This window comes from Trematomus bernacchii, unplaced genomic scaffold (genome assembly GCF_902827165.1).
Source record: "Trematomus bernacchii unplaced genomic scaffold, fTreBer1.1, whole genome shotgun sequence".
Classification (NCBI taxonomy): domain Eukaryota; kingdom Metazoa; phylum Chordata; class Actinopteri; order Perciformes; family Nototheniidae; genus Trematomus; species Trematomus bernacchii.
Window position 1 is genome coordinate 12,074,955 of NW_022987648.1, and position 20,441 is coordinate 12,095,395.

General features: G+C 38.0%; 2 protein-coding genes across 2 annotated transcripts; both read left to right on the forward strand.

Moving 5' to 3' along the window:
- The first annotated feature begins 70 nt into the window (after window positions 1-70).
- Window positions 71-3,035, forward strand: cryba2b (crystallin, beta A2b). Its single transcript, XM_034134499.1, has 5 exons — window positions 71-127; window positions 960-1,145; window positions 2,118-2,259; window positions 2,350-2,492; window positions 2,692-3,035. The coding sequence occupies exons 2-5, from the start codon at window positions 988-990 to the stop codon at window positions 2,837-2,839; spliced, it is 591 nt and encodes a 196-aa protein (XP_033990390.1). The 5' UTR covers window positions 71-127; window positions 960-987; the 3' UTR covers window positions 2,840-3,035.
- Window positions 3,036-8,089: 5,054 nt separating this feature from the next.
- On the forward strand, window positions 8,090-10,634 carry fev (FEV transcription factor, ETS family member). Its single transcript, XM_034134501.1, has 3 exons — window positions 8,090-8,159; window positions 8,830-8,901; window positions 10,093-10,634. Exons 1-3 carry the CDS (start codon window positions 8,111-8,113, stop codon window positions 10,632-10,634), a joined length of 663 nt encoding a protein of 220 aa, XP_033990392.1. The 5' UTR covers window positions 8,090-8,110.
- Window positions 10,635-20,441: the final 9,807 nt, after the last annotated feature.

Consider the following 20,441-nt stretch of genomic DNA (forward strand, 5'->3'; position numbering starts at 1 on the left):
TGAGTGTGCAAGGCTGCTGGTCAAATGGAGCGGCGCAGGTCCAGGGGGCCTGGCCCTATAAAAACCCGAGCAGATTCCTCTCTCCTCACATTGATTACACTGGATCTGTCCATCCTCAGTACTGTCTGTAAGTATTCCAACACACTGCCTCAGTCAGCTATGGGAACTACTATGGTGGAGCCTGACAGCCACCAGGATGCTATCCATATTGATCGATAGATAGCTATGGATGCACTTCGAATGATTTACTAAGAAGTAAAATTGAGGCCTCTTTATATTGCTGATTTCAGGGTCAAATTATTAACATTTCAGCTGTCTTTTAAAAAAAAAGACAGCAAGATGATGCATGCTTGTGTTTGGCCTGTAGACATCCTACAAACATGTTGTCAAACCATTTATATGGTGTGTTTTTATTCACCTTAAAAGCAAAGCAATTGGGCTAAATATGGTTAGCATTGGAAATTATATTAGCTAAAGGCTTCAGATTGTGCTGTAAACAGCATCTCTTACAAAATGAAGTTTACGGTTGTGGCATTCTGCTTCATGTAACAGTAATTCTGTTTGGGCATGTCTATAATTCTTGATTTAATCTCTCTAGTAGAAACAGAGACAAATCTGTACTGTGGAGAAATGCAAAAATGATTAATGAGTGGAATTTGTTGGACACTTTTGGAAAGTGACCTTAAAAGATATGTCTTTCCAGAGTAAAGGCTTAGTAGAATATTCCAATAGAAAGGGACTGGTGCAGCTTATTCTTATCTTTTTTTACATATAATTTCAATCAACCTAAAAAACATCTGCTTATTAGTAAAAAGTCAGATTTATTTTTATTGTTTTAATGTGTGTGTTCTCTCAAAAAACATTAACTTTACTTATTCGTGTTACCTCTAAGCCTACCTAGGACATGCAAGTATAGTGATTTTGACTGGAATCTATTGTTTTTTCTGCCTTGGTCATAGAGTAACTCCCAAGGGAAAAACAGCAACCATGAACACTCAACAGATGGAGCAGATGGGCCAGTTCAAGATCACAGTCTGGGAGGAGGAGAACTTCCAGGGCAAGCGCTGTGAGTTCATGCTGGAGTGCCAGAACATCATGGAGAGGGGCTTCAACAAGATCCGCTCCATCAAGGTGGAGAATGGACCGTAAGTTTGCGTTGTTGTTGTTCTTTGCTTCCATCTATCCAGTTCTACATGTTCCATACATCATGGAAACCACTTCCCCTCGCACCTTTTCTGGATTTTTTGTCTGCTTCATGGTCAGTGTTTTGGCCATTGCAGTTTCCTTCAATAGGACATTCATTTGACCATTTGGTACATATTTAAGCTCTAACATATATATGATGATGGGTGGATTTGAGTCAACGATTTGCTAGAATCTGGCTACAATTGTACCAAACAGCATTCATAGAATTAGAGTAATATTGAGTTACATTTTCTATTTCAGTAAGCTATTCTGTAATTTTCCTCAAATATTTTATTAAATACACATAGCTGCTCTTAAAAGAGTGTTTTTTTCTCCCATTAAAATATCTAATAGGATCACATTGTTGACTTGCAATTCTAATTTATCTGCTTCAAAAAGCCTGCACACATGCCTCAAACACTGACTCTACTCAACAAGTATAAAAGGCACAATAATAAAAAAACATAAATTACAGCCCATGATGTTATTGCATTGCTACTTGGCATGTATCGTCTGCATGTGTGTGCGCATGCATCCGAGTGTATCCCTATTGTGATATGAGTTGGCTGTGTGCAGCTGCCGGCTGTGAGCCAGAATGGCTGGCTGACTGACTGGCGATCAGATAAAGAGCCCTGGGTGCAGCAGCAGTATTTAATGTTTGCTTTGTGCTCCCAGTGACAAAAGAAGCTCCATGTTGTATTCACCGCCGGCCGATCTATGGGCGTTGGACTCTTTTGTTTCATGAAAATGACAGTTTCAATGATGTCGCACTAAATATAATTTGCATTTAGGGGTTCAGTACTGTTTTATTCCTAAATTCTATCAATTATTGTTTATATACTGGTAATTTAAGTATTGTCTGCTCATTTAACCTCGTTTTTTTCCTCTTCTCCTCGCTTTGGCTTTCTCTCTTTGGCTTTCTCTCTGTCTAGTTGGGTGGGTTATGAGTACCCCGAGTTCCAGGGGCAGCAGTTCATCCTGGAGAAGGGAGACTACCCTCGCTACGAGGCCTGGAGCGGAAACAGCAGCTACAGAACCGAGCACATGCTTTCCTTCAGACCCATCAAGAGCGCTGTAAGTTATTTGTTTTTTATATTTGTATTAATAAGCATCTATCAACTGCTATAGCTGGCTTACATCCCTGCTCTGTCTTCCTCTCTGCAGAACCACAGTGACAGCAAGGTGACCATGTACGAGTGTGAGGACTTCCAGGGCCGTAAGTTTGAGATGTGCGATGACTACCCCTCCCTACAGGCCATGGGCTGGTGCAGCAAGGAGGTTCCCTCCATCAAAGTCAACTCCGGAGCGTAAGTTGCATATCTTTTTTCTATTTATTATATGTCTCTGGCTTCTGATTTTCCATTCTGCAGCATCCAATCACCACCCATAACTATTAACTGTGGAAATAATTAGAATCCACTAAATGTCTAGGGAAATGTTTGTTTAAAGTATATGTATCCTTTGATCTGACCTTCACTCAACCCTCCCCCCTTTCTCTCTGTGCAGCTGGGTTGCCTACCAGTTCCCTGGATACCGTGGCTACCAGTACATCCTGGAGAGAGACAGACACCAAGGCGAGTACAGAAACTACAACGAGTACAGCACCCAGGCTCACACCAACCAGGTGCAGTCCATCCGTAGGATCCAGCACTAAGCCTTCACTCTGCCTGCCTGAGCCAACAAAATAAAAACTCTCCCGAGCCCCATTCCTCGACTTGAACCCCGGACAGACTGCTGTCACAGAACAGTAGATGGATAAACTCTTTCTATCGCTCTGTGGCTCTGCATGTGTGGATATCTAAGTACCTTTTTCTTCTACTATGCTAAAGCATGTCCTTGAAATAGGAAATAAAGGCTCTTCTTCAAAACTATACACTGTTTGTCGACATTCCTTTTTATTTTACCAATGATCACCATCATTTAATAGATCAACATCTGATTGGCTAAATTGAGCTGTCAATCATTTTGTGCACAAGCAAAGTCAGAGCGCCTTAATCTATTTTAGCTTCATAGAGCAGGCTGATTTGTATTTATTTATAAGAGATATTTAGCCTTTAGATAACATACATGAAAAGATTTGAGTCGAACCACTCTGTTTAGGTTTTAGATATGTGAAATTGTTCTTGTGAGACTGTATTCTTATTTCGAATAAACAAGAGCACAAGATCACATTGGTTTCTAATTATTGTTTTTGGACACAATCACAATTTGAAAAAAATAGTAGAGAAAATAGTATTACTATACCCCAATGGACTGACCATGACACAGGCTACTCCGTGCTGTTAGCACATTTTGAGCCATCGTTATTTAAACGTTTTTTTGGTACTATTTAAGCAGTTTAAAAGAGGCTATTTGAGGTCCTCTGAGAGACAATTAATAATTTATGTTTTTAGTCATTGATTAAAAATAAATGTAAATGAACCCAAGCAATGTTCAAAAAAACATTTGAAAACTTTGCAACCTGAAATTATTAATTTATGGCTGTGAAAAGCCCCTCCACTTTTGTGACAATGCATTTCTGAGATTTGTTTTGTGTCAAAAGGGATTTTTGGTCTTTCCCCCAAAAATAATAAGTAGTGATATGATTATGTAATTGTGAATGCTCTGAACAGTAACTTTTTGTTTTGTTTTCCATAAACTGAACCAGTGGAAGTATGTAACTGTTAAAGGGAAAAGGCCCCAAGGTGGAGCCTTGAGGGACTCCACAGGTCATAATTCTTGTGATACATGCCCTCAAATGCAAGATGTAAGATATCAAAACAGGTATTTAGTGCCAACAAGTTGTTCAGTAAGGATTCACTTAATATTGCGAAGGCCTATAGTTGTTTATAGACTGATCTCAGATATAAACAAACTAAACACCTCACAGATGAACAACTGTACGTGTAACCATAGCGATTGAGACAATAAACTCACAAGGAAAAATATTACTAATAAAAGGTAATAAATTAAGTAAAAATTAAAGGGGACCTATCATGCAAAATGCACTTTTGTACGTCTTTTATACATGAATATGTGTCCCCGGTGTTCCAGAGAACTCACCAAGTGTCAGAAAACACAACCCTCTCTATTTTCCTCCATACCCAAATCTCTAAAAAAGGGGCTGCAACGGATCTGATAAAAACTGATCCAGATTTGAACACTTCAATGACGTCACAGAAGTGGCGCTACGGCTATTGGGCCAACTCCACCAATCAGGAGGAGACAGCCACGGCCATTGCCGTTCGAAAGCGCTGGAGACGCTGTAGTACATATGCCAGGCCTGTAGGTGGTGCTGTTCTCACAGAATCAGCACTTAAAAAGCTAAAAAAAAGTGCAAATTGAGCGAAATGAGGCATGGCTAAAATGCATGATCTGTTTGGTATTTTGAAAAAAAAAAAGTATAAATATGCCTTATATAGGTATGGTCCTACACTATATTATTATAATATAGCATGATAGGTCCACTTTAAGTAAAAATTGACTCATAGACTTCTATACAACCGGACTTCTTTTTTCAACCAGTGGATTTGTCCCCTGCTGGCCATTTGAAATAATGCAGGTTTCAAGCACTTCTGCAACACATGGAGGTTGCCTGCTGGTTTTTAACTGACATAATCCCCTTCAGGGATCCTCCGGAAATGTTTGGAAATGGAGGGGTTAGTGGAGGGGTATTCAGTTAGTTGATTTTGTAGTCTCATACTGGACCTTTACATTTCAAAACATTTTAACTTTTCCGTAGCACATTGATTAGTTCAATTTAACTAAATACCATTATCCCTATTCCTTATGGATTCCCCTTATTATATATTTACAAATAACCAAGCTGGTGATAGATATTCAAGAGGATCAGTCGGTCAGATAATAATTTTCAAGCTGCAACTACTGAAACCCAATATTAGAAAAAGTCCTCCAGTTTTTACCACAGAATACACCAGAAGTGATCATGAAGATAGATATAATTTCTGACATGAACTTTCATTAACTTAATATATTTGGATGATTCATTCATTTCCCCTCCCCACATTTCACAAAACTACTCTCTTAAAAGTATTGTAGCTCAGCAATTGCTTGTTCATTGCAATGTGGCACCATCATGTTTATCTTACAGTCACACCGGGATCCTGGAGTGTGTTTACCTCCACGCACACTCCTCCTGTTGGTCCAGGACGTGGGATTCCGTGTTACACGCCCACAAGCCTGCACTGGCTAACTGTCCCACACCCAAAAAACAGGATCTTTTAATAAATGTGTAACCATGCATACACACCTTTCTCAAATATACATTCCTCTGCAGACAGATTAAAGCAGCTTGCACTGTGGTTTAAAGAGGAGTGACACTTGAGCAGTGTAGTAAGATGCAACACAGTTCACAGCAGCAAGGTAAGTTCAAGGCTTTACAGAGGAACATTTTGTATTCATGCTGTGCTTTAATGATATTGATTGATTTGTTTAACTGAAATGAATTACATATGTTGTTTCTATTGGACAATGTGTTCATCAGATTAAATTATGTTATTCAGTTTTTGTTTCTTATTTGTCACAAAATTACTGCAGGGGCTGCTGTATGGTTCACATGTTGGGCAACTATTCTAATCGATTAAATATCTAACCCTTTTATAATGATTTATGTTGGTTAATGGGAATTATGCATGATTAACATGCTTTAATACATATATGCATCCGTTTTACTTGCAGGCTACTCTACTATCAGATGATGACTTTACTCTTAAGGTTTGACATACTATTTACCCCAGATGTAGCAACAATTTAATCTGTTAAAATAATCAAGAAATGAATAAACAGAACATGTGAAGGCTTTTCTGATGTTATTATGCAATTGTTTTTTCTTTCCATTAGGGGATTTCTAGCCTCATGCTGATCACTGACCCACCTATCTTTACCCACTGCATCAGTGGATACAGTCCAGCTTTCGAGGCTTGTTTTAAGTTGCCTGCGACTCTTATTTGGACACAGGCAGCTAAAGCAAGTCTGGGATGCAGAGACACACCTACAGAGCCCAGCCCCGAGGAACTGCTGCCATGTGAAGAATGAAATCTACCTCAAAGTCCAGGAAGGAAGGCAATGCAAATATCCTATTTGCTAATGAATTCAGCTAATTGTTACTGCTATATTTAGTACATTAAACACCTTTATAGTTTGATGCAATCTTACTGTTACAACGATTGGTAATGTAAACAGAGACTTAAACTTGAGTGCTATAAAATGCAGATGAATAAAACATTGAAATATATAGCCTACAGTATACCCTTTTTCCTGCTGAGTTTGTTTGCATTTGTACTTTTGTGAGCTCAGTTGGGTGACACATAGAGCAAACACTAAAATAGATTATGAATGATTAGCAGACGGTTTACTTTTAGTTCAGTCAACAGAGGCCAAACATGCTTTTGAGTTAAAGGATAGAGTAAAGATGTTCTGTTGGATACATGTAATGTGACTTTAATTTCAATGTAATATTTGTAGTTTGAAATAAAGAAATGTATTGTGTATAGAGTTTTTCATTTAAAATGTTTTAATTGGACATATTTTACCTTTTTAAACCACTGTTTCCAACAAAAAGCTTTGACAATCCTTTCCTCGAATGCAGGTGAATTTGATTTTAGATTCATGCAGTATAGGTGTTTCTCTTCATTTCATGACACATAGTGTATTACATTTTTGACAAGGCAAACTAAATGCAAAACCACAGAAGATCCCAGAGATGCACATGTGTCAACATCAGCTTGTTTTAAATATCTAAATTATTCTGTGGCATTTTTTCCCCTGAATATCTGAATAGAAAGAGATACACAAAAACATATTGCAGAATCAAATCAAGGATGTTCCAATATGATCAATCTTTGAATCTTCCACCTGTTTCATTGATGAACGGACGTTAATCATGCCAGGGTTTTTGCCACCCTCATAAATTACATCAATTTCCTCTTTACATGCATGTATTGCTTTGAAATGCCTAACAAGTGCTTCGGAGCTTAATAGACATACAACATAGTCTGGATGTATCACTATTAACTATTGTGTGTTGAACTTGTATGTGACATTTATGCATACAAATTATTCAAATTACATGTATTCACTGTGTTTCAATAGCTTCATGTTATCTTACCTTAATGTCAATGTTTGGTTGATTTATTGAGATGTATCTATCTTTATATTGGGGTTTAAACAGTTTTGATTATTTAACTAATCATTTCAAAGGGTCTACACAAGACATTGGCCACTGTTCATTATTTTATACAGTTCAAGGGAGAATAGGGCAGGGCATCAATGCCCATAAAGCTTCTCACAGTCCACTGCCTCTGAAAAACACAACAATTGGAAAAATATGAGCGTAAATGATAACGTCAGTGACCACCAGAAGCCATGGTTTTAAAGTTACAACCTCATTACCCTCAGATTGAGGCTGTATAACCTTAAACCCACAAACAGAAGGTCAGGGGGGGATGAATGTTCTTCCTTTCTCGTGTGCACCAGAGCGTGCTTTTCAAGGTAAATATTCTTTCCCCAACATGAAATAGGTCTTTGTTGTTTGCCAAGAGGTAAAGAGGCGGAAAAGTGAGGAGGATCTGAACTGGTTTCCATGTCAAACACTCCAATTCACCATAGAAACTCAGATCTTAACGCGGAAACTTTATTAAACTGTGATGGTGGATTGATAAGGGCCCAATTTCTATCGGCCTCTTTTTATTGTGGGCACCAGGCGGACTGACAGAGGTAAATTGCTCTTTTAATTAAAGCAATGCACCAGGGGAAATTGCTGTCTGAATATTGTCTCAGAGATGGGGGCCACTGACAGTTGCCTGGAAACTTCAATCTGTCCACCCGCATTTATTCCAGATCTCAGTTATGAGATAAAGTTTAATAAAAATCTTTTCCACCGCCACCAACGAAATGAAATCCAACCCATTCTGAACAACAGAACACAATGAGACCGGACTGCGGAGGAAACCTCATGTTCAACATGTATCTCTCAGGTTCGTCTTTTAAGTCCAAGGAAGAATTATAGAAATAAGCGGTTATGATTCTTTAAATTCTGCCAGGTGTCGGTGTCCAGAGGCGGTGTGTTCCGTCTCCAGGGCAGAGCATTGTTCAGCCTTTTCAATCTGAAAGCCCGTCTGCTCTTTTGTCGGAAATCGGAAATCCTTTTTCCTGGACGCGTTTCCTGGCTCCTCGGAGAGGAGACCTCGAAGAAGACAAGCTTCTTCCATTAGGCATGCGAACGGACCAGGACACAATTAGGATTTTAATCAATGTTACCTTTTGGAGAGATTTGGCCTTTTTTAACATTTCAAATCAATTTGAATTTTACGCACCGGTCTGATCACATTTTACAGGCTCTTTACGCAATCTTACAACGGATATTTTTTTAATTAAAATAGATGAAAATACACAAATGTATTATTATTTTTTTCAATCACCTTATTTTTCTCGTCCTAAATTGTTGCTTGGATAAAGATATCCAATTCAATTTTTAGAAAAACCTGGACCTACCAACTAAGTTTCAAACCAACCAAAGCAAGATTAGAATATGAGAGTATCCTTAATGGTTTATTGAAATTGATTATTTATAGACTATATGAAATAGATAAATAGATGATAGAGAGTTTGTGATGCTTACAATTAGTCTGTCTTTTTTTATTACAGATCCAACAGAAAATCTGTTGAAGGAAAGCAAAGGAGCATCCTGGGGTCCAATAAACACAGGAGTACAGAAAGGTAAGAGAATGGACTGAACGGCCTGCCGGGACACACGGGTGCAGTGATTTAATATCAAAAAGCTTTTAGAAATTCCCAAAATACTTAAAGAATATTAATATAAGAAAATTAAATACTTAAAGCTGTTGGGTAGTTATGCAGCTTCAAAGGCCACCGTGTATTTTCTGGCTTTAGTTTTTAACTGACTTTGAAAAAAAAATATAAAACTATAAGAGAAAAAAAACACATTTTATTTTATTATTTTACTTATCAGCATGAAAACGGTGTTGAAGGCTAGTGTATTTGTTCATTCTATTATAGATCTAATTGGTAATTATCGATCCAAACACAGCTTGTCTTCTTCCAGATTTCAAATTGCAGCTGCATTATGTTTTTTGGTCACGGATAATGTAGAATTTTTATTTAATGAAGAAATTCCTGTTACTCCATAACAGGATTTGTAGATTACCTAGTTTATAAACGTTCACTTCCATATTCAGACTAAAATCTGAATTATATATTTAAATAAAGAAGAAGAAGAAGCTTGAAATTAAATTTAAAAAACAACATACAGCAAAATTCGACTGTACACAGATTGTCATTGATTTAATTACACTGTCATGTAGTGCTAATAGACCTAAACGGGCATTATGACCTCTCAAAGCTGCAAATGTCGAAATAAAGCAGTTAGTTATATTTTTAAATCGAAAATAAAAATACGTTTGACTATCATTTATCCTACATTATATTTGAAATTAGAAATTATTCAATTCAATAATACCATGTTCAAAATGACCGGGAAGATACAATTTAAATAGCTTATAAACTAGCCTACATCTAAGGAAAACAATGTGCCTGCCGAGGTTGTTTTGAAGCATTTCATTTGAATGAATGAACAATATAACAGTTTGATACAGTTTTAATCCAATGCGTACATATTTTCAAACATTAATGCACATATTTTTTCTAATATTTGCCTTCAAAATCAGTGGATTATCTACGAAAACGTGCTGCCGAATTTTTAGATACTGATGACTGACAATATAAGGTCAAATGTTAAATGCCTCCAAACGTTTTGCACGGATTTTCCCAACAATATGCATTATTTCATGTATTTACACAAAATATGTCTGTATTTTTTATTTATGATTTATAAATTGCATTCATTTCTAATCTTTAACATCATGGTGATATTTCCCCTCTCCTGTCCAGGCAGCGGGCAGATCCAGTTGTGGCAGTTCCTGTTGGAGCTCCTCTCGGACAGCACCAACATGGCGTACATCGCCTGGGAGGGAACCAACGGAGAGTTCAAGCTCATCGACCCGGACGAGGTGGCCCGGCGCTGGGGGGAGCGCAAGAGCAAACCCAACATGAACTACGACAAGCTGAGCCGGGCGCTGCGCTACTACTACGACAAGAACATCATGACCAAAGTGCACGGAAAGCGCTACGCCTACAAATTCGATTTCCACGGCTTGGCGCAGGTGTGCCAGCCGTCCACCACGGAGCAGGCCATCTACAAGTTTCAGGGGAACTTCTCCCCGATTCCCTTCGCTGGGATCTCCAAACTGAACCTCGTGGGTCCCGGCGTGGGCCCCTCAGGTTTCTCCTACTGGGCCGGATCCCCCCCTTCGGCTCTGTACCACAGCCACAACCTCCAGCCTCCGGGGCCCTTTGGCACCGTGTCTCCGTCCCACATCAGCTGCGTCAACAACATCAACAGCCTGACCAACATCAATAACCATTACAACTGACTACTAATGAATCTTTTAGACAACCTGGAGAAGTATAGACACGGCCGGTAATACAGCAAGGAACGAAGAGAGGTGACAAAGGTTTTGGTCATTTGCAAATATTGGATTGATTTGGATTGTCTCAGCAGCATGCTATTTAGACGCGTGATTATATAATTGTAGCCATGTAAATGCTGCTGAGACAATGGTTTTGCGTAAGAAAGACGTTTAAAAACATGTAAATAAAAAAACCATATTAGTTCTACTGTAAAATCAGGACCTGTTTCCAGTAGCAAATGATTACGAAGGACCACCAATGAAATTACGCAGAGTGGTTTTTGAACTTTTACGCGTTGTTTAAATGATAATAATTAGATCTTAAGCCATAAACTCCCCTTTTATGATGTTCTAATTTCGCTCACTCACTGTTGGAAAGCGTTTTTCCAAATTAACAATGTATACAAAAAAAAAAGCTTGATTTAATATTTATGTTTTATACCTATCAGTTCTTCTTGCCTGTTCCTTTGCTGTCTCTCATCCTCTCTTCGTGGGTCATGTGGTTGTTTTTACATACAGGTGAGTGCTTTTACCCACATTTGGGAGCAAATAACTTCTTATTATTAGGCTCTTGGCGCCATCTTGTGGTTATGGAACGGCCTAATGCCTGTCATGTAATTTTACTAAATATCACTCCTGTAAAAATATTGTCACTTGAATTTCTTTTTACTAAGAAATCAGATTACACATAGCCATGTAGGAAAATTAAATGTATCCCACTTGCAATACAAAATAAATACAATGTAGAGGTATAGGGTTGCATTTTGTGAGAAGTAGTCTCAGACGTGAATAGTAACAGAAACTGTGAATTCATGAACCTTTCAGTAAATAGGCTACTGTTTGTAGAGACGGGCTCAGGCTATTCGCTGCTTTTTAGTGATTTTGAAGTGAATTGCATTTTATTAATTCACGTAGCTTCTAAAGCAAAAATAGCTATACCAATAAAAATGTATTAAGTATAAGTCTGTTGTAAATAAATCTATTCGTCAGTATGTTTGAATTGTGTGTTGCTGCCTTTTATTTGTTTTAGTGCAAACACCACTGTGCCACTCTACATTTTTTTATTAACATGCCACATTACCTTCCATGCTAACAATACATTATGCTGTCAGAAATATTTTTCTATGGTATTTTTAAATTCAGATTATTATGGAAAATAGTTATATGACAAGATTAGAAACCACATAAGTGTTGTACTCATTGTGAATAGTATGCTGTGATGGTTTAAGAAAGCTTGTTGGGAAGGAGGCTAAATAGCTTTTCAGAAGGAAAAAAATAGCATATGTTGACTTCTCACCTGAAGGAAAATTGGTTGTTTAGTATCCACAGGTCTTTCCTTTACTGACATGCCCACTTTATGCCAATTCCATACAGTCTGGGGCACAAACCATGTATCGAGTATACATGTGTTATTTAGGGCTTATCTAAAGATGGTTTCTGCACAATGGGTTTCCTATACCATCTCTGAAATGCATAAGTTCGGTGTAAATGGAAAGCTATCACTTGTGTGGATCAAATGGGGAGGTGTGTGGCGCAGTGGATAGAGCTTGGTATGGGGATCAGATGGTCACAGGTTCAAACCCCACTGCAGTCAGCATGTCGTTGTGTCCCTAAGCAAGACACTTCACCCCAAATTGCTCCTGTGGGGATTGCCCACAGTATTGAGTATGTAAGTCACTTTGGATAAAAGCGTCTAACAAGTAACATGTAATGTAATGTAATGTAAAATGGGCCCACTTGAATGTATGTTGGAGGATGTTAGCCAACACAGGCATTTCATTGTAGTAAGAGCCTTTTTCTAGGATAATCACAGAATCATTAGGGCCCCGAGCACAGACAGAGTCAGAGCGAAGGACATATTGAAATTGCTTGGATAATTATTTGAGCACCCGAGCACGGACAGAATCGGAGTAAAGGACCTTTTGAAATTGCTCGATGCTGATGGCCTTAGCATGCTTAAATCCTTGAGGTTTTTTTAACACTTGTCAGGACTGGTGAAAAATGTGATATTTTGATATTATTCTGCAAGCAAATGTACCCCCTACAAATTAGCAGCCCCTCGTTGTGCTTTCACCTACAAATCTCCTCCCAGATTATTCAGATATTTCCAAAACTTGGTATGATAACTTTTAAGAGTAAAGTACTTGTTTCTGGCTTATCTAAACAATTTGTGGCGGACATAAGGTTGGACCCTCATCTAAAATGTAATTTTTTTATAAAAGGATGGACCCTTATTTAAAAAATTGTTCCAGACATTGGGGGGAACATTATTTAGAAGTTTAACTTTTTACATAAGGGGGGACCCCTATCTAAAAGTTAACTTTTTACATAAGGGGGGACACTTATCTAAAAAATTAGTTTCTTATATAACGGGGGACCCTTCAAAAATTCAACTTTTATTTAATGGGGGACTTTTATCCAAAAATGTACTTCCGGACATAAGGGCTGACCGTTTATTAAAATTAAACTTGTTATATAGTCCTTTATCTAAAAAGTAATTCCGGACACAAGAGGGGAACCTTATCTAAAAATTCGACTTTTAATATAAGGGGGGACCCTTATCTAAAAAGGGCCATTACATAAAAAAGAGGTGGATGGTAAGAGGTCAGCTGTTGATGTGGACCTACCTAACAGAGTATAGTGACTCGTCTTTTTTGTCCTAACCATTTTTTTTAAGCCAAGCATTAATTTTACATTCAAGACTTTGTGCATTTACAAATGTAATATCTCTTCGTTGGCTCATGTATTCAAGGTAGACTGGAGCAAACCCCACTTAGCTATACTTTGTTGAAGTTGAGATTTGTATTTTCACAACAACAACAAAAACTGGACATGCTGTATAACATTGAGATTTCATTAACAGGCATTACTTGTCATCAGTTAGGCCAAACTCTGCCCTTAATATCATTGTTTTCTGCTGTATCTGCTGATTACATGGTATAGAGTGGAGTCAAAATGTGACAACAGGCATCGTCCCACATGGGGGCGCCAATACTCTGCCAACATCAGAACATGTTTTACATAACCAGGTGATATAACACAGTTGGTCTAATACGGATTAAAGAAGCATCGGGAAATAACAACAACAGATTTACCACAAAGAAAATCTTACCAGAAGAAGAAGGTCTCAAATGGACACATACGTTTTATCCCCATTTAAACAATGTGAAGTGTACATTTACATAAGAAACATTTACGCTACTGAGAGGGCCGAACAAAATAATATATAAAAGGCACCAGCATGCCGGGGGGCACCAACACAAAGAAAGTGTGTAGTATATAGGAATAAGCAAACGCATCTGTGTACGTGTTCTGCATATTAAAGAGAAATAATCTGAATTGCTATTGACAACTGAACCTCTCTGATACTGTGCATGTGTCCGTGTGTGTGAGAGAGACAGAGAGGGAGGGATAGTGGTCGGGTAGGTGTGTATCCTGGATCTGTTGTTAATTTCATTCAGACTTTGATAATATTGTGCTTCTGGGATCAACATTGAGGAAACTCCACCGAGATTGAGTCACTTCAAAAACATTGTAATTTCACTGGACTGTCTTTTCTGCAAACTGCCCTGCCACTAATCTTCTGCAGCTACTGATGCTGCTCAGCACTCCTTTCCCTTCTTGCATAACAAACTATGGGTGTTTTGCTGCAAGCCACAGGATTAACAGTGTGAATGCAGAGACAGTGGAGCAGCAAGAAAACACAAGGAGAAGTAGGGGGAGGAGGAGGGGGGGAGGGGGGGAGGAGGAGGAGAATAGTACTGATGTTATTAGGCAGCAGCACTTATAAATACAATTTTAGTCTAAGTAATTCCCATTTGGACATCATCCTTGTTTGGATGCATTGATGACTAGACAGAGTCCATCTGCACTCATATGTGTCTCCTGCACAGGAATAACGACACTTTAATTACCACACTTCCTTTTTTTAATCGTTTAACCCATTTTAACAAAGCAAATTGCATTCTATGTTTTAAATCACCAAAAATACTTTAAAAAAACCTAATCTCATTGATAATTTTTGAACTCCCCCTCGTTTTTCCAATTGGTATTAGTATGGTATACATTGCATCTTCTGTGTCACTCAGGGCCTAATAACGACTAACAACACAGAACACTGCATTTTGTTTTCCACAATAATTGTTTTCCATCTCTTATTGCATCTGCTGGAAATAGTCAATCCAGATATCTTCTACTGATACACTTTGGTAACTGGGCATTGTTCCCAATAGCTACCTACATCCATATAGTTCCCATGGAGATCACTTCCTGTTATGATTTTACAATGGTTGACGCATTTTCTTTGTTTCGTTAATCTAGCCTTAATATGCCCGGAAAATAGTACTTGGTGCAAACCAGAATTGCAAGCAACACTCAAGGAACCAAGCTAAAAGCCATTGGGGTCATTATTTTATAGCATTACATTGTGCTATTTATTTTATAATGATACGTAAGGCATAAAGAAAACAAGTCTATTGCGACTTTAAAGACTTTCAATACTGCTTGAGGTGATCTGTCACTTTTCACATATAGTAATCCTTTGTTTTCTTTAGGGTCAATCTTACAGTTGGGAATGCATTTCAAAAGTGTATCTCTTTGAAGGGTGCGTTCAAGTGATGTGGAAACTCCGGCATCTACGAGCTGACATAGGTTGCTGCACTGTGTTGCGTTCACAGGCTATGAGCTTTGCAGTTAGGAAAGACACACTCAGAAGAAATGAAGACAAAGGGGACATGACAAACGGGGTTAAAAAATGCTGCAACGCAATCTAAACAATAATATGTTAAATCATATGAAATATAATGCTGTTACATATACATACATTGTGTAATATCAAACATAAGGGTGAGTCACACATTCAAGGGAGGGAGGGGGGGGGGGGGTGATGTGGGGTCCCACAGTGCAAAGTGTTGCAGTCAGTGAGTCATTCATCATGTGGAGAGAGTGGTAATGAAGGAACAGTCAAATTAGAGCAGCACACCTACGTGCTGCTGAAATAGACCTGTGAATAAGAGGGAGAGAGAGCGAGTGGAGGGGAAAGGTGAGAGAATCCAAGAGGTAGGCAACACATCGACCATACATTTAGTCCTGTGTCTTTTGATCTTTTTGTAGAGACCCTCAGTGAGACACTGATAGAGAGCTAGATTATCTAAACTAAAAAACAAAATCTGTCTTCTGTCTGTATTTTATCCTACATACTTTAATGAATGAAGAAATCAGTGGAGCTATATTTTCCTGTCAAAACATTGTTACTTAATCATCATTAGCAACAGTGCATGATTCATAGCCTGATTTATGTAACATTTTATTTGTAAAAATATGGAAAAAACTGTTTATTTTGTGTGGCTGTTGACAGTATTTTCTGACTAATGAGTTATACAAAGCAAACTCTAAACATATGTGTAAATATTTTAACTGAATTGTGATAATTTGATCATTATCATTAAACAGGAAAACCAATACAATACAGGTTTTAGTATTAGATATCAATACATTTTCTCTGTAATACAGTATTTTTTTCAAAGCATATTTACCAGTATGCATTAAAGGGGCCCTATTATGCTTTTTGGGGTTTTTCCCTTTCCTGTAGTGTGTTATATCGTTTTTTGTGCTTGTAAACGGTCTGCAAACGCTTAAATCCCAAGGTTGCACAGGCAGTATGAGAAAAATAAAGTGCTTTTTGAACATTAAAGCATGGAGAAATGTCACATTAAAGGCACAAAATGCACATATAAACCTGACAATTATAGCATAATAGGGCCCCTTTAATCCTTTGAGTAAGTGAAAGTTACCAAGGGTCCTATTCCTCCCAATGAGGTTGGTCAAACCATTAGCAAAAACCATTCAAGCTATGAAAGCAATAGTAGGTGTAAAAGGATTTGAAAGTACCTCACATGTGGAAAATATTAAAGCCGAGGACAGGAAACAGGAAGCAATTTGCTTTTGAAATGTTCATTTGTCACTTTGAAAAATGGCCTGTGATTAGAGCACATACATATTAGGGCTGTTATATAAAACTAAATCGATGAATAATCATGCAAATTTGTGTGGTGTAAAGTGATTCACCGGCAATTAAGAAGAGACAAAATAACAATGATGACTGTGTAAATTGGTGACAAATGAAGGAATCAGTGAACTGGCCTGGATTTTTTTCACATTGAATAACAATTAAAATGTCTAAAAGTGTAAAAAGCAACAGGATATCATTATTTAAAAATATATATTATTTAACAAAAGTAGACCACTTTTCAATGAACTGAGCTATAAAGGACATCAAAAGTCTTTAGACAAGTTTCCCCTACTGAGCTTGACTTCACCATGCTTTGTGAAAGTGAAGAGCAGCTGCCTCACACTGCAACTCGACGCTGGAGTAATCTAGTTAAAGAGATTAGCAGCCGTAGGGTGGTTTATAGAGAGAAGACAGCAACATAATCCCATTGGGTGCTCCCTCCATGGTCTACGTACGTGAGAGTCAGAGAGAATCCCTTGTCATCAAGAAACAGGGAAGCAAACTTGTTTTTTTTTTACATACTGGAAATAATCAAACTAAATTATCAAACAATAAAAAACTTTAATTGTGCTGTTTTTCACAAGAAATGTAAGAAGTATTCAACCCTTTATCGAGAAAAGTACCAGTAGAATCCTAGTAAGTAAAATAAATGCGTTTTTACCCAACAAGATATAGTCAAGGTATTTCAGGATAAATCAGAGGACTATTATTAAGATAATAATGACATCACTATGTAACACTACGTGACTAAGGGGCGGAACGTCTATAAACCGTTGACCAATCACAATAGAGCCGGCCAGCTAACACAGAGGGTGAAAAGAGGACAAATAAAGACCTTTTTAAACATTAAAGCATGTAAACAGGTCACAGTAGAGGCACACAATACAAATATGAACCTGAAAATGAACATTGTTGCAGTACTGGCTGTAACCACTCGACTATAAGCGCACTCTTCATTTGTTACTGGTAGATAAAGCTGTCAGATGAAAGTAGTGGAGTGAAAAATAAAATGTGTCCCTCTAAAATGCTAAAGTAAAGTTAAGTGTAATGACTCAGGTGCTGGAATAAGAGTTTCAATTCAAACATTTATTTGCTATACATCAGGTAGTGTTACGGAAATCTTAGACCTAGTCAATACTGTGGAGATATACAATTAGAATGATCAATCAATAAACTGGTGAAACAAACAGAGTTGTCTTTCTGGTTCTTTATTCGAAGCTTCGAAGGCACAAGTCTCACAGTGTACAGAGTATACTGCAGGAGAGCGCGCAGGGAGAAGTGTGTGTGTAAGTTTTACAGGATCTTGACAGTTCAACAACACTTCATCACCTGTCACTGTTACTGGGCTGGGAAGAGAGATAAGCAACGCCTTTCCAGAGGAAAAGAAACTGTACATTGCTAATATAGGAAAAACAGGAACGTGTTAAGGACAGATGGAAGTGGGGAAAGCAGGAACTTATTGTGAAACAGGGAAGAAACACAGGAACTTGTTCAAGACACTGTGTTTGATACCCAGACACTCTTAAGGTTAATCATAAGTCTAGCAAAGGACATGAACTGAATACATCATCATGGAACTGCTGCATTTGGTGTAACCATATTTGGTAACATATAAAGTTTGCCACTACAGTAGCAAACATTCAAAACCAACGTTACACCTCTAGCTGTCAATTGAAGCCAGTGCCCAGATCCATTATGTTAGTTACATTCTTGAATTAAAAAAGTTATTTAATCAAAAATATTATCAGCAAATTGTACTTTAAGGCTATCAAAAATGATCTGCACTGATTGTGCAAAATGGCTTCCTTTAAAGTTGTTTTGTAAATATTAAATATTGTATTGTTTAGTTTTGAACAATAATACCTAAATGTAACCGTATTTATTGAATTTGAAGAAAATTGTAGATACTTTGTATATTACTGGGTTCATTAGAAAGCAACAGGTTAATTAGTAATGCAAATACACATTGTGGAGACGTAGATGATGTGAGATTTAGACAAATAGAATTGTAAGGTAGCATAAAATATAAATACTAAAGTCAAATACTTAATCGTTTTTTTGGCAGGGACAATGCACAGTAATGAACACTTTAAACATTAAAATGTGTCAAGCGTAACAGTGCCAGATTTAGCTTTGAGCTAATTTCCATCCGCAGTCCCTCACATAAAACATTTAAGAAAATCACATTTTACAAACATAACAAAAACAAAATACATGATATGCAAATAGTGCAAAAGAGCAAAAGCAGCATACACAAGTATTTATGACATGGTAGTACAATATAGCAGCAACGACATATAAAGTGCAAGAGAAGATACAAGAGCTACCTAAAGTGCAAGAGGAGATACCCCTGTATTAAAGTGCATTTAGCGGTGATTGCACGTCTGTTTGTTTCTCCACCATTCTTTGAGTTGACCTTTAAAACTATTGAGAGTGGGACAATCCTGTATCTCAGTTGGGAGGCTATTCCACAATGAGCTGCCTTTAATGGAGAGGACATTTTGTCCGAAAGTGGTCCGTCTACAGTGTACCTCACAGTCTCCTCTGGTTTCTGACCTAGTGCAGCGTCCAGTGTGTTTTTTGTGGATGAATTCCCCTAAGGGGGGGGGGGGGGACAGTCCATGTAAACATTTATAAAAAAAACACATACTTTTAAAAGATGTAAAATTGTCAAAACTTAAGAAATTGTGTTTTTCAAGGATGGTACAGTGGTGGTATGAATGTGGCTAAATACAAGGTTTGTAAATATTCCAGTTAAGTTCAGTGACATTCCACCACGGATTAAAACCCACAGAGTGACTGAACAGAGGCATTTATAAAACCTTAAGCCTGCAGCATCTAGTTCAATGTGCTGTTCTGAAACAATCTGTCCTTAAACACATTGAGACAGGAGACCTTTGAAACAAACATCTTCACTGTATTATGTAACCAAAAATGAAATACAGAAAGCAGCCTACACACAGTGAGCGTGATAAACAATGTGAATATGATCTGTACGCTTAAATGGAAGTGATGTTGCTGAGGCAGAGGATAAACTGTTGCTCTTGATGCTGTGATGAAGAGGACACATCGAGGAGGGTGGGAAACAGCAGCAAGGCAGAGACATGCACAGCCACAACCACTGCATGTCTTCTATTGATACCCACTCTGTGTGTGTGTGTGTGTGTGTGTGTGTGTGTGTGTGTGTGTGTGTGTGTGTGTGTGTGTGTGTGTGTGTGTGTGTGCCCACGCTCGTGTCGGGCCCACACAGCTCACTTTGTCCAGCTCTCATTCACTTACCTACCCGTTACTATAGAGACGCAGTGGAGAAGAATGCAGGAGGCAGGCTGGCAGACAGATATGCAGGAGACCTGTGCTGAATCTTAATAATAAAGACAAGCTCGCAACACTGCTGTTGGGAAATGTTACATAACACTGATGCAGTATTTTGCTACTAACTATAAAACAAGAGGGAAACATATGGCAAGAAAGCTATTTGGTCTTTCATGACGTCTCGTTTTCCACTCAGTCCTGTAACTGTTTGACCTCACAGGTCATGTAAGTGCATGTTGAGTTTACATGAAACAATCTGGATGTAGTGCAATATTAGTGAATATTAAGCAGATATATATTTAGAATCTTAAAGAGAAATGTGTTTTGAATTCTGCTCATGCCACTAGAAATTGATCCATCTGGTGATGAGTCATGTTTTACAAGTATGGGGGTTGGGCTTATACCATCGACTCCCATACCTTTTTAAGAAGTATTCATTCTGGTACACA

Excerpts from the sequence above, each read along its gene's own strand:
- fev (XM_034134501.1), top strand. The coding sequence starts at position 8,111 with ATGAGACCGGACTGCGGAGGAAACCTCATGTTCAACATGTATCTCTCA. Across the intron at positions 8,160-8,829 it reads GTTCAACATGTATCTCTCAG|ATCCAACAGAAAATCTGTTG; the intron begins GTTCGTCTTTTA and ends TTTTTATTACAG. Across the intron at positions 8,902-10,092 it reads AAACACAGGAGTACAGAAAG|GCAGCGGGCAGATCCAGTTG; the intron begins GTAAGAGAATGG and ends TCTCCTGTCCAG.
- cryba2b (XM_034134499.1), top strand. The coding sequence starts at position 988 with ATGAACACTCAACAGATGGAGCAGATGGGCCAGTTCAAGATCACAGTC. Across the intron at positions 2,260-2,349 it reads TCAGACCCATCAAGAGCGCT|AACCACAGTGACAGCAAGGT; the intron begins GTAAGTTATTTG and ends TCCTCTCTGCAG. Across the intron at positions 2,493-2,691 it reads ATCAAAGTCAACTCCGGAGC|CTGGGTTGCCTACCAGTTCC; the intron begins GTAAGTTGCATA and ends CTCTCTGTGCAG.